This window comes from Balearica regulorum, chromosome 3, assembly GCF_011004875.1.
Source record: "Balearica regulorum gibbericeps isolate bBalReg1 chromosome 3, bBalReg1.pri, whole genome shotgun sequence".
Taxonomy (NCBI): domain Eukaryota; kingdom Metazoa; phylum Chordata; class Aves; order Gruiformes; family Gruidae; genus Balearica; species Balearica regulorum.
The window spans coordinates 107,168,080-107,181,794 of NC_046186.1; the positions used below are offsets into that span (position 1 = coordinate 107,168,080).

Genomic DNA, 13,715 nt, shown 5'->3' on the forward strand with positions numbered 1-13,715 from the left:
ATACAGCAACATGTGTATCTTTCTCATCTACATCTGATCCTTGTGTGCACTAAAAACAACATTCACACAAACTTTATCCAGACAGATAGGTCTGTATGTACACGAGGGTATGTTTTCATACTCTCTTCCTATATACAACTAGCTTTTATCTCCTGACACACAATGCGGGGTCTTTGAGCTCTTCCATCTGCATTTATCAGTGCCCCCTAGATGCAATATGCATGCCCTAGCCCCCCCAGTCCTTCAGAGGTGCTCCCACTGTACACAGCACACGCTACGAATACAAAAGCCCTCCTTCCCCCTTAGGACGACAGAATGGACAGGAGCACTGGGCTACTAGCGCCTTCCCCGGGACAGGACCCTCCTTCCCTCCGCACTGCCCTCACCCCCACAGACCGGGCAGGCTGTCAGGTGTGCCCCGCACACTCACGCCGTCGCCTCCCCGCCCGGCTCCCGGTTCCCGCGCCCCCGCCCCGCACCCCGCCCGCCCGGCAGGTGACGCCCGGCCAACCCCGCCGCCTCACCCAGGCGGGGCGGGGGGCCCAGCCCCAGCACCCCCGAAGGCAATGGGGGTCGCACCCTCGGGAGGAAGTTCCTCGCCCACCGCCCTCCCCGCGCCACCGGCTGGGCCGGGCCCTCGCCCGGGAGGGGCGGCGGCGACGGGGCGACGGCGGGGGGGTGGGGGGGGGCGGCCGGGCCGGCCCGGTTGCCAGGGAGGAGGCTCGGGCTCCGGCCCCGCACAGCGCCCACGACAAGAGGGAGGGGGGCGGGCCGGCGGCAGGGCGCGGCGCGGGTGTCCCGCCGGGGGAGGGAGACGGGGGCGAGGTGGCGGCGGTGCCGGGCGGGCTGCAGCGGCGGGGGCACGGGTCGCTACTCACTCTCGTCAGGCAGCTGATCAAGCTCCGCCATCTTGAACGCGCCGCGCCGCTTTTTCAAAGGCTGCCTGGCGCGGTGCATTCTGGGGGAGGAGACGGGGCGTTGCGCGAGGCGGCGCTGCCGCGCGGGGACGGAGCTCGCGAGCCAGGCGCGCGGCGGGCGCGTGCGCGGGGGGTAAGGGGCGTTCGTCGCCCTGAAGAGCCGCCGGGTGAAGGGAAGGGGCGGCGGGTCCTCACCCCGCGTTCCCGGGGCGGACTGTGGAGAGGAGAGGGGCTTTGTCCGCCAGCCCCTTCGGTGCGAGGGAGAGGGAGACAGCGCCTGTGACAGAAGCCGCACGCTTCCCACCCCCCGCCCCCGCGGGCCTGCTGAAGCCTGGCAGGATGAGGGGGAAAGGGTGACTGGCGGTTCGGGAGTGGTAGACTGTCACTTGGTCGATATGGTCAGCCTAAAGTAGCCGTGCTAGCTTAGTTGCTTTGAACATACCATTCGCATTATAGCCATCTTCATTAAATGACAGGATTATTTTAAGAATGACATCCTGCTAAACTGCACTTATTTTCCCTGTACTCATGGTCCATAGCATTCCTGAAGAGCTGAATGAAATGCTCAGAGTCCAAGGCCTGAAGGTCAAGGGCTCACTTGTTCTCTCACCCAGTGCTAGAGAGTGTGCCAACAAGCCACTGACCATGGATGCTTGTTGCCTAACTCCTTGCCCTGGTCTGCCCTCTAATGCAGTCCTCAACCATCGTGGCTGAAAGTTTTGTTCAGAGCAGCAGAGATGGTTTCCTTGTGTAGTTCCTTACATCTCTGCAGCACAGTGATTTTTAAAGCTTCCGCATCAAGCAGAAGATATGCTAAACATAGAGAAACTACCACAAACCACAAGCACCTTAAATGCTTATGGACCAGACCCTATGCGCGTTGGGCTTTGACAACAGTAGCTACTGCTACTTATACCAGCAAAAATTCCTTTTTCTTTTTAAACATATGAAAATTGAAATTAAAAATAAATGAACAGTCTTAGTCAAGGCTAAGTCAGTGCTATATTTTAAATATATTGCCGTCAGCATCATGGTGTAATAAAAAATGGACGCTATGCCTATTTGCGTATCTAAAAGAATCTAGGTAAAACAAAGGATTCTGCAAAACACAGAAGTGTATATCTCGGGACATGGAATATAGTTTTTAATTTGTGTTCTTAATTTGCTAATGAACTCAGATATTTAAGCACTCTAGCAGGTTATAGAGGGGCAGGATATAGGTCATGTTATTAAACAATTTAAAAAAAATATCAACACTGCCCTTGTACTTAAGCAAGTTTCTAAGAGAAGAAACAAATTGAGTAAAATCCTGTAGAAAGTCCCCCAGGGTTTTATATGTACATCATAGCAGTTGTTTTAAAAAAAAAAAAAAAAAAAAGTAAAAAGACAAGACAAAGCCTAGCGTGCATTTCCACCCCATTTTTGAGGTCATTTTGCAAGGCTGTTAAAACAGCCTGCATTCCCCTCAGCCCCCGAGACACTTCAGCGAGAGCTCTCCATACTGCACAGCACAAAACAAAGCAACTACAACAGAGAGATGCAAAGCAGCACAGGCATAGCACTAAATAATAACAAAAAGCAACAAAACTGTAATCCCTGCTATTTCAAAGGCAAGAACTACACAATGTTAAACCCTGTACAATTTTCCCCTTTAATAAGACACCTCCACCACACAAAAGGCCTGAGGTGGACCAGATCTTCCAGGCTCAGGTAAATGATAACGTGTTAAGGACACTAATACTTTTTCTGTATTTCAGCTAGGCTTCCCTTCTTCAACGGGTTGTGCTTTAAGAGTGGTGACACCGAGACTTCCACAGCTGTTAGAAGAGACTGATCCCCAGTGAGATGTGTACTGCTGTGCTTTGTAAACCTTGCCGTCAGGCCTCGCTGTGCAGAAAGCAGCAGTTGCCCAGCGCCACCCTGATGCTAGAGCTTTCACCGAGGCAAGAGATTTTCAGAGGAGGGGAGGAAAAGTTTTCTACAACACAGTCTCATTTTGCAACAGTCCTCAGAGCCTGAATTTCTAGAAGGGAAAGAGGAAAAAAGAAACCGAAAAAAACCCCAATGTCTTTCAGGGTTTCTTCGTACATTGTGATAAAACTAGAAAACAGATGGAAAAGCAAAGAGAGATTTCCCCCCCGCCGCCAACACCTCCTGCCAATCATCTCAAAAATTACAGGTCAGAAGGTAGAATTCAGCTCCCAACAGCACAACGCTTGGTATTCCTTCATTTCATCCCAACACCTGCACATTTGGAAAAGCTTTAGCAGAAGCTATTACCATTCACTGTGCTGAAAGGGTAACAATCAACGCTGTATTAGAGACCTTTTAGATCTTGGCCTTTTCTGAATGCTGCTGTATCTCGATATTCTGGGTTTTCATTTTTCCTGTGCATGCTGTTTCCAAGTCACACAAGCGGTTTGACAAAGCCATAGCAGTACCATTTGACAGTACGCAAACACACAATGTTTTCAGCGTGTCCTTTTACCATTCTGGCAAATTTGCAGTTTGCACTTGGGTGACGTGGAAATGACACCAACTATTCTGATAGACAGGCACGGTGACCGAGAAGATCTGCGCTCATCACTAGCAACCTGCCATTAGGTACTGCTGACTCGTCTGCCTCGCGCGGGTGGAGGGAGATCTTTAAACTGGGTTTGCTCGTGCCATTCACTTTCCCAGAGGGTCAAGTTAGGCAACCGCTCTTAATGGTGTGCACCGAAATGCTGCAGAAAGCACTTCCCCACTCACGTTCCTCCTGAATTACTGCACATGATATCGAGACATGGGTTCCAGCACCTACTCATCAATGCATAGAGTCTTGTCAGCACAGTGCAGGTAGCGCTATGTCCCGGGGATGAGAGACAGCGAGGGTGTCATTTTCTCCCCTCTCCTGGGCAGGCACTGGGAGTAGGGAGAAAAGCACAGAAGAGCGTGCCCTTCTGTCACTGAAGCATGTCCTTGTGGAGGCTGAGTCCTGCTGCATTACTCATGTTATGAAATAAGAATTTGTAACGAGGGAGCGGAGGAAGCAGTAGTTTCCCCTTTCAGTTGTTGGGAAGCCATTCCTTCTTCTCGCCTTCAGACTGTACTTGCGTATCTCACTTCCTATGAAACCGACCCACGATGCCCACTGACCCGCATGCTGTTTTCACGCTGGAACAAATGAAAACCAGCAAGTCATCTTGGCTGGGGTCTACATCTGCATTTCTTCCCATAGGTGCCGTTGCATCTCCAAAATGGTCATTTCTGGAGAAGTAGCCTGGCATTTATTTGAAAGTAAAAGGACACACAAGCTCTTGGTGAGATGCATGTACTCCACAACAGTGGAAACTATTTTTTTGATGGGCATAACATCAGGAGTGAGAGTATAATAGACTAAGTTAGGGGCCTCACCACATATATAAAAGCAATTCAAGCAAAATACTAAGTGGGATATAAATTGGCCACAAGAACACTTCAGCAGAAAATTACGTCCTCAGAACTCAGAGAGGGAAGTCTGGAACAGACTTCCAGAAAGAAATCAGAAGCAAAGACCTCAGTAGTTACAAACACTGCATGACTCATTTAATAACAACTCTTTATGGTATTGAGAAAGTTTGATGTGCCCAGAGGTCTTTTTCATATATAAATTATTTGGGGTTTTTTCCCCCCTTTCCTCTGATTAGAAACAGAACAAGGGGGGTGTGTGTGTGTGTATGTGTGTGTCATTAAAGTCTGTAGCAACTGATTTAAGACTGTTTTATGGCTAAAGTACCAGCTTGGGTGACCTGTACTGTAATTTTTTTCCCTCAGTCGCCTCTTTCCTGCATGAACTCAGGCAAGTCACAAACAATTTACACTGACTGCCAATCAGTAAGCCTAGGCTGGCTTCCTTCAGTTTACCCAATTCATATAAACTGCATGGACTATCTTAACATTTGCGAGCCACTGTACAACAGAGCCTCCAGCCATGCTAAATAAAGATAAAATGGTTAAATATTTATAAATGGCTGCTTTTTGTAGTTTAACATTTAGATCAGAAGTCATTCCTCAACATCCCTCCTCTGAAGAAAGCACAAGATGTCATGGGACCTGATGTCTTGACAATTCGTTCCTTTCAAGTAGTTTTGACAGAAATGGGACTACGTATTCATCCGGCTCTGCTTTGTGCGCGTACTCCAGAAGTAACGCCTTCAGTGTTTGTCACCATGCTGCTCTTCTCAGCCCGGCCCGAGGGAGAGGCTGGCTGTACGCCGGGTCATAGGAGAAGCGGGTCTGCTTTGCAGTCGGACAAGCTGGCAGCAGAAGCAGCACGTGAATTCACATTAAGATTTCACTGCGGGACAGTCACACCAGGGCTCTCCTACTGTCCCCGAAGGACCCCTGCTGCCTCTTCCTGTCCCACTGTATCTGTTACTGCTGTATTATTTGGGAGGTTAGAGACAGCTTGGGATATACTTCCTTGTGCTGCAATTCTAACTGAGCACTACATACACATCCTAAAGCACTCCTTGTGCTGCTTGGGTTGGAGCAAAAGGGAACTTTGAGCCACCTCTGGTACAGGTGACAGAGGGAACATCAAAAGCATCTACCTTTAATTCCTGGTCCCAAAATGAACCGTAAGCTGTTTTTTTGGGGGGAAGGAAATTACCTCACAACAAAACTGAGCCACTTCTCGTGTTCTCTTTCAGAGACTGACAAGATTATACTTAAGTGACTGACTGAAAGTTTCTGTTGGAAGCAAAACAACGATTAGCCACTGGTTAAGCTACTGAAGGACCAGAAGACAAGGGCCACTCTTTTCACTTCCTCTCAAAATCTATTAGCACCAACCTCAATCAATTCTCTTCTGTTAAACATACGACTCAAGCCATACGACTTACCCAGTCCTTCCATGCTTCCCTCTCTCCCAGACAGCGGCTTAGTTTTCTATCTACCACTCCTCACCCTCGTCTTCTTCAGGGGTCCTGGAAACAGCTGCACTGTAAGCAACACCTTTGGCTTCAAACTACTTTTTCAAGAGGTACTGGGACACAACAAGGTTTTAGGAAACGAATCTGCTGTTTCCATGTGGGTACCCAAAGACTGAAGCTGCAACCGTCAGAATGAGCTTGAACTGTCCCTTGGGAAGGGAACTGTCAATAGTGGAGGAGATACTGAAAGCACTGCCAATGCAGAGCTGTCCCTGAGGATTAACCAACTTGCCCTAATAGCTCAGGGAAATCAGTAATTTTTTATGAGAAAGAACTGATGTTGCTCTATAGTCAACTACTCCCATATTGCTCATTGACTTACTGAAAGTGAGAAGTAACAACCATCACTAAACATTGAAATGATTAGTTTATATTGATGTTTCAAGATTACCCACAGAATGGCAACAGACCTCTCTCCGGGTCACAATGAGTGAAGCTTGAGCCCAAACTCAATATACAGCTTTGTTAGGACTTCAGTCTACAACAACCAACTTACATCACGTTGAAGGTAGATATTTAAAGGAGGTTTATTGGGGCTAATACTAAATTCAAACAGCCACAAGTTCATTTTCCATGTTTACCACACCAACTGTTGACAGATGAAGTCTCAGTGGAAAGTCCAAATTTTCATTTCACCGTGACTTCCTGAAATGTGACTACAGATTTCAATATTTGGCATCTGATCTTCAAAGAGAGATATCATGTTTAAGAACATTCTACCAAATACATTTAAATCATGACTCAAAACCAAAACAATTTGGAAGTTTTGAAACATAAAGCTGTTAGTATGAAATTAGCTTTTATTTTTTACCTCAAAATAAATGCACATTTATCATTTATTCAAATGAAAACGGGTATCTTAGACAAGAGGGAACTTTAACAGAGCAAATATCGGAAACATCATCAAGTTCCTTCTCCTACTATTGCCCAGCTCTGGCTAAAAACACAAGCTTGATTTTACTTTTTTTTTTTTCATCAGTTTGGTCAATTAAAAGAAACACTTGAAAGCCCCAAAATTAGAAGTGGTATAAAACAAAAACCAGGTACTCGTTCTCATCAGAATTCAGGTCCATGTGTTGCCACACATTTATATAAAACTTTCACTACGTGTTGTACTAAATAGGATTTAGTAACCTCTTCTGCAGTTTAGCTCTCGATATCTTGGTAAGAGAAGTCAATGCGTAAGCATGTCAGAAGTCAACGCTATAGTGTAACTACAGTATAAGTCTAACAGGGCTTCTAAATACTGTTCACCAGAGTGATGTCTTATAGTTGAATTTCAGTTTCAGCAGGTACTTCAGATTTACCTGAGCAACATCATACACAATATATCTGGGAAGAATGTTAAGGAATAATTACAGTTGTTGATACTAATAACACAGAAAAACAAAACGCAGTCAAACTTCACCTTTGAACTTAAGTTACCATGCAGATGCCTGTGTGATTAAGCAGTTCTAACAGCTCAAGCCATGAATCTTTAAATTTTACTTTTCTTTGAAGCTGAAAATATTTTATACAGTAGTTAGAAACAATCAACTAACAGTCATATGGAGAATTAATGATGGTGCAGCAGGAATCCTGAGTGACAGGCTGGTGAACTGACTTAGATACGGGCTGTAGCTCTTGAAGATTATTTTTTGTCAGCCAGAGTCATAACACACATCTCTCTCGCTATCTAAACAGCGGAGTGACGTAGCCTGGATGCGATCTGCAGTTACAGACCTGGCATCTACAATTACAATTATAGCTCTGTTGCTGCCTTCCAGCACAAAGTCATTCGTGTCCTCTTAACTTCCCACTAAAAAATCCAAACTGGAATCACAGAGAAGAGTTCTACAATGGTTGGCAGTGCCTGCACATTCTATGACCGCACCATTTTATTTTTTCAGAAGACCATCCCAGCTCACCTATTTGTTTCTCAATGCTTTAGGCCTCAAACTTACCTCCGATCCCAATTTTAGGTGAAAAGCATCCCCATTAAACAAAATGAATGCACATCATGTTACCTCAATTAGCTATTATTAACTGTATTATATTTTATCATCTGACCGAGACAGATGCTATATTTAAGAAAACTCAAGATAAAAACAGTACTGCCATGAGTTCTGTTGCCAAGACTACCTGTAAGAGGAAAATGGCTTACCAAGAGAGAAGACAGTTTGTACACAACCCAGAGGTCGTATGAATGGGTTACTTGCTTCACTGGCAGTGAAGAGATTGATCTGGGACCTTAGACGTCACTTATGACTTCTTGTGAATGTTGAGCACACATTCATTTGGGGGCACTTCTGCCTAGAAAGAGGTTTAATGGCTACGTCTCTGATGGGCGTCTGAGGTTTACCTCATTACTTGCAAGGGTCTGGGGAACAACAAGAGCAGCTGTGCAATGAGAGACTCTATCAAGCCACAGAGCTGGCTCCCCCACCTCCTCCTGGCCAAGCTGCCCAGCCACAGCACCATGAGGAAGAAACCAGACCGGAGTGATGTGAAACTACAGGCTGCATTCCCCTCCCCATGTCCTGGCATGTCTCTGGGCAAAGCACTACCAGGCAGTGTCACCTGGCCACTCCAATGCCTTCAGGTATTGAGTTCTGTTGGGGCAACAGCTATTTGCTATGTGTATTGGTTCCTTTTTTTGCAGGATGACAATTTAAATGTGACAACTGATAAATCGTCTCCCTTGGAGAAGAGACTCTAAATTGTCCGTGAGTACTCCAAAGCAGACCTAAAAGGAACAAAACACAGCGTGCCAAAACTCCTGACCAACATTAGCAAGGTCCTGCTAAACTCAGCAACAGTCAAACACAGTGTGCAGCCAACATAATAGCAAAGGATACTCATTATACAGAAGACAGGTATCATTAATTCCTGTTGAGATCCCATTCCCTAAGGGAACCTCTACACCACCAAGGGTAGTAGTGGCTGTGGGATCAGGTGCAGTTTTGCCCAAGCCTAGAAAGGGAAAAAAACCCATTAGTTGCAAATCTAGAAGGCAAGCACAGACTTTGCACATGAAGAAAATTCCTCAGCCAGCCAAGTACTACTTCACATACGTTTTCAAATGCTGACCAAGTGCAAAAGTATCTTAAAAAGAACACAAAGGATATAGTCTGTTTATTCAATTCAGCATCTCCATACTTTATGGTACTTGTACTCTGCTACATTAAAAGTGAGAATTTTAGACTTGGCTGTTAATTGTCTAATCTGTATGATCAAAGCTAAAACAGACGAGACTTATGGCTCTCATATCCTAGGGCCGTCAATGAAAATACACACATTGCAGCATTTTCAGAGAAGTATAACAAGCCAATTCTTATTCTCTTTAAACTCTTCAACACAAATCTGATTTGACGTCCATAATAGTGTAAGTAGTATGTATTGAAAAAGATGCTAAATCACATTTGATTCTATTTTAGGCAACTGATTTTTTTTTAAGCCTCTCAAAATAAACAGCTTAAGAAAAGCCACTCATTGCTGAACGTTACTGTTCTCCACTCTCCCATCTCAGTACAGAAGATAATCATGATTACCATTTCTTTTGCTTGAATTAGAGAAGTCCTTTCTCTCATCTTCTTTTTCAGTGCAATATACTGATACTTTTTGCAGATAGAAATGTAACAGCTGAGAATAGCTGTTCCATCTGAACTTTTATTCTTAGATTTTCCCTTCTCTCCAAGCTTCTAAGGCACTTTGAAAGCTAAACAATTATTCTTCTGATCAAGCCTCTCATCTTTCTTCTAAAATACTTAGTATTGTTATGATGAAAGCGAGTAAGAAGTTGGAGAACGCACCTTACATTTTCTCTTGCGTAATATCAAATGGAAGTTTCCTCCTGAACTTCAGGCAATGCACTCACTTCAGTCTTAACGTTCCAAGTGTACTAACTCCCGTCTCAAAACACCATATACACACATACAGATGCAACTAAAAGGCAATATTATGCAAACTCTAAAGGAAGTACAACTATGAAAGGACTATAGTTCTCTTGGCTAAGCAGAGCGCCGCAAGGTGAGTTTGCCATCAATAACAACTGCTAATGTTTACCTTTCACACTGTGTTTTCCCTTGGGCAATTTTGTTATGTGAGACGCATTCTTTAGCTCATACCTGGACAGCACAAAGAACACACAAAAGCATTTTACATTCATCTTTAAACTGTCTTGGTGAAACATACATTTTTTTTTTTTCAGGCTTCACTTTACAGTAAGTTAATATAAAGTTAATTTAGATTCTACTCTTCTGGAACTCAACCACCTTCCTTCTTTGTCTCAGTTACTAATTTTAATTATATTGACATTTAATATAAAATTCTAGACCTGCAACACTGATTTTTTTTTGCCCCAACAAATAGCTCTCATTTTAAGAAAAAAGAAATCTTGTTTCTAAAGAAATACAAAGTGGTCTTTCTCCACACTGAAGAAAAGGCTTGCAAGTTTAGCATCACTTTCTACCACGATATATTAAGCACGTTCAGCAAATACTCTTCATAAGTTACTTACATATTTCCAAGGGCAACTTCTCCCAGTAGTACTAAGCCTATGGGATCAGTTTGAGATGTGTGACAGTAGTTGGCACTCTTGGATACCATATCTGCAAAATAGATGCCCTTCCCAAACATGTAGCCAGTCTGCAAGCAGGAAGGAAGGAAAAAAAAAAAAAAAAAAAAGATTGAGACAGCAACACAAAGGCCATATTGAATCCACCTTGCTGGGCTCCCAGGGGAGCAAAGCTGCAACTCAAGCTCTTGTGGGCGCCAGTCAGCAACCCACTCTGGATGGACGCAGATGGTTGCCTGCATGCTGAGAGAGAACATCAAGCCCTCCCCACACAGAAATTCTCCGATTTAGGTTTTCTCCTACTGTGGCCATCTCTGGACACAGGGACAGAGGCAGCCAGAGAAGCTCTATCTGTTTAACGTACCACAGGAGCTTCAGGGGGAGCTATCCGGAGACCCTGCGAGAGGATACCGGCGAAGTTGGTGGTGCGGGAACCATGCCACAGCAGCTGGCGATTATGAAGCTGCTTAAATGGCTTGTAACGCTGACTCTCTCCTTCACGCTCAATCCTGAAGATCTTCAGTTCAAAAAGAGATAGGAGAAAAAGAACAACCAAGTAAATAAACTGTTACCTTCATGCAACTAATCAGATTAAAAAAAATAAAATAATCCAGTCTGGAATATAGACTAATCTGCTAGGAAAATTGATCTGAATGGTTTTTAGTATTTGCAGTTTGCTATGCCATGCTAGCAAAAAAGAGGTAGCATTGATCACACAGTACTTGTTATTGATTCCTTCTCCTCCTTCCCTTCTGCATTTTCATGAGACCATAGTTTTCCGAAAAAACGTTCAATGAAGTAAGGCTCAGTTTTAGAAGATGATTACTCCTCCACCTCTTTTCCAGGCCAATTAAATTAAAATGAAAACACACCCCCAAAGACACTCCAGTAAGCTTAGGCTCATCTCTGCCTAGACTTTAGCTCTTCTATTAAATAGCAATCGGTCTATTAAACCATCTCTTCAACAAAGGAAACTAGGTAAGCTACTGAAAAATAAAAGGAAACTGTGAACAAGTAAGTCAACTTAGAAGAGTCCACCTTCACACTCAAACCCCAGTACTGCCCAGCTTACATCCACGACTTTGAGATCATATGCGTTGTGAGTAGCAGCATGAGTATTTTTCACATATTGTTTAATAATCTTGGCTTCTTCTGAATCTTTGTCAACAACCTGCAAAGAGGCAAACAAGAGAAGTTCCTTTAGGATACAAACTAGCAGGCTTCTTCTAATGTGACATCCACCATACGCTTGCGACTCCCCAGTTTAAGCCTCCTTTATCATTTAGGTGGAAATTTATTTCCAGCTAGAGAAAATGTACAGGTATATAGACAGCAGACAGTCAGAGAATGTCCGACATGGGAAGGCACCGCTGGAAATAGAGATGATTTCCAACTCCCCTGCTCAAAGCTGTCAGGCTGTCAGGACAGGAGTCCTGTCAGGCTTTCAACACGTCCAAGAATGGAGCCTATGCAGCCACTCTGGGAGGTGGCGGAAACCTCTTCCAGCATTTGACTGCCCTCACAGTAGACAAACAAACAAAAAACCGCAAACCAAACACCATCAACAACAAAAGCTTTTTCTTTTGTTTACATACAATTTCCTGTATTTCAATTTGTGCCCAGTACCTCTTGTCACTGGAAACCACCGAGAAGAGTCTGTCTCTTGTCGTCTTTACTCCCTTTCCCCATCACATATTTACAAACATTGATAAGAGATCCCCTGAGCCCTCTTTTCCCCATGTTAAAAAGCCCCAGCTCTCTCAGAATCTCCTTGTACAACACATGCTCCAGTCCCTTAACCATCTCAGCGGCCCTTCATCGAACTCATGCCAATACATCCCTCTACTTACAGTTTAGATGATTTGTTATACTCCAAACTAGACATCAGCTTGTATTGACAGTCACTCATTTCCGTTTATTTCCTTTACCTTGATATCAGTTCGAAGTTTTTCATAGTTGATGTCAATCGGGTCTTTATCTCCATCTTCATTTCCACCTCTGAGAAGGCTGTAAGCAACCTCGATATCAAGCAAGTTGTCCAACATCTGCACTTTAGCCTGAAGAATTTAAAGAGGTTAATTTACTTGTGCCACTGACATGCTCAAAATAACTCTGCAATACCCTAAATTCTAAAAGTGTATGTGAATCACTGGCCACACACTGCCATTTAATAACACAACACCACTGCCTTTTAAAAAAATATATACTTAAATATATTAAAATACACACACACACATATACATGCTATATATTACAGTCTATTGATGTATCTTATAATACTTTATTTATATAATTACTTGTATATGTATACACACATATATGCATATAAACAAACAAAAAGATATTCTGATGAAAACCAAGCTTAACCTCACGGAAGCACGAGGTTAATGTACGTCTTAAAATCTCACAAATTCTCTGTGTTAGATGCCTGATATCAGACCTGTTGCCTGCAAACAACGCACTGTTTCCCATCAATACCTGAATATATTCCAAGTTATTTAGGAGAGGTGGTTTCTTCATTCCAAAGTCATGAGGAATCAGAGTATAGAAGCGGTTGGAGAGGTCCAAGATCTGGGATTCTGAACCACTGTCAGAAACTGCCTAGACAAGACAAGAAATACCAAAGAAAATTACTGAGTAAGATTAAGTTTCCATAGCAATAGACACACACAAGATACTTGAGGACTAATACGCAGAAGCAGCAATACAAATACTGTTAATGCTGTAACTCTCACTAAAAGGGCAATTCTATTTACTTGTTTTGCTTGTAGTAAGTTGCAGTACTTGCACAGAAACACACAGAATTTCTGGTACAAGAAAAATCTAATGGAGATTATGTTTCTGGAAGGCAGAATAAAGGCTTCTGGATATGGAAGGGGCGCATGTCCTTGGAAAGGTTCTGGTCTGCTCTAACAACTGAAGTAAAACTTCCCGTATCTATGCTTTGCCAGGGAGCCCATGACAAAAATTGGGGTATGCTGGTACACTTTCGCAAGCTGTTCAGGCAATACCATCTAGTGATTCTTGGAATGGTCCAGATCATGATGTGTAAATACAGCATGTCATCAAGACAGACACCTTCCTGTGTCAACTTAACCTTTATTCTCATCCTCAAACAGACTCCTCTGGGGTGGAAACACCAGCTGGTACTAGATCAAGACACCGGCTTCATTTGCTTAACTGCCATTTATGTCTGGCTCAGTCTGAAGTTTGTGCTACAGGAGTGCAAAAGACAAAATTACTGCCCAAACTGGTACAACAGTGAAGGGAACTAACCAGTTACTGGTG

The 13,715-nt window shown here is 43.9% G+C and overlaps 2 protein-coding genes across 6 annotated transcripts in view; both read right to left on the reverse strand.

The window, feature by feature from the left end:
• The window catches only part of LIN9 (lin-9 DREAM MuvB core complex component), a 45,708-nt gene extending 44,751 nt beyond the window's left edge, over positions 1 to 957 (reverse strand). For 3 of the 5 annotated variants that reach the window (XM_075749372.1, XM_075749371.1, XM_075749370.1), the window contains exon 1: positions 879 to 957. In XM_075749372.1, coding sequence (XP_075605487.1) covers positions 879 to 957 — 79 coding nt within the window. The remainder of the gene's footprint in view (positions 1 to 878) is intronic. The other 2 variants (XM_075749374.1, XM_075749373.1) reach the window with 2 other exon arrangements.
• Positions 958 to 6,374: 5,417 nt separating this feature from the next.
• The window catches only part of PARP1 (poly(ADP-ribose) polymerase 1), a 35,026-nt gene continuing 27,685 nt past the window's right edge, over positions 6,375 to 13,715 (reverse strand). The window contains exons 16-23 of the mRNA XM_075749392.1: positions 12,906 to 13,028; positions 12,356 to 12,484; positions 11,500 to 11,598; positions 10,792 to 10,944; positions 10,371 to 10,498; positions 9,917 to 9,978; positions 8,710 to 8,824; positions 6,375 to 7,204 (exon numbers count right to left, since the gene is read on the reverse strand). Of these exons, the coding sequence (XP_075605507.1) occupies positions 7,123 to 7,204; positions 8,710 to 8,824; positions 9,917 to 9,978; positions 10,371 to 10,498; positions 10,792 to 10,944; positions 11,500 to 11,598; positions 12,356 to 12,484; positions 12,906 to 13,028 (891 nt within the window). The 3' untranslated portion in view covers positions 6,375 to 7,122. The remainder of the gene's footprint in view (positions 7,205 to 8,709; positions 8,825 to 9,916; positions 9,979 to 10,370; positions 10,499 to 10,791; positions 10,945 to 11,499; positions 11,599 to 12,355; positions 12,485 to 12,905; positions 13,029 to 13,715) is intronic.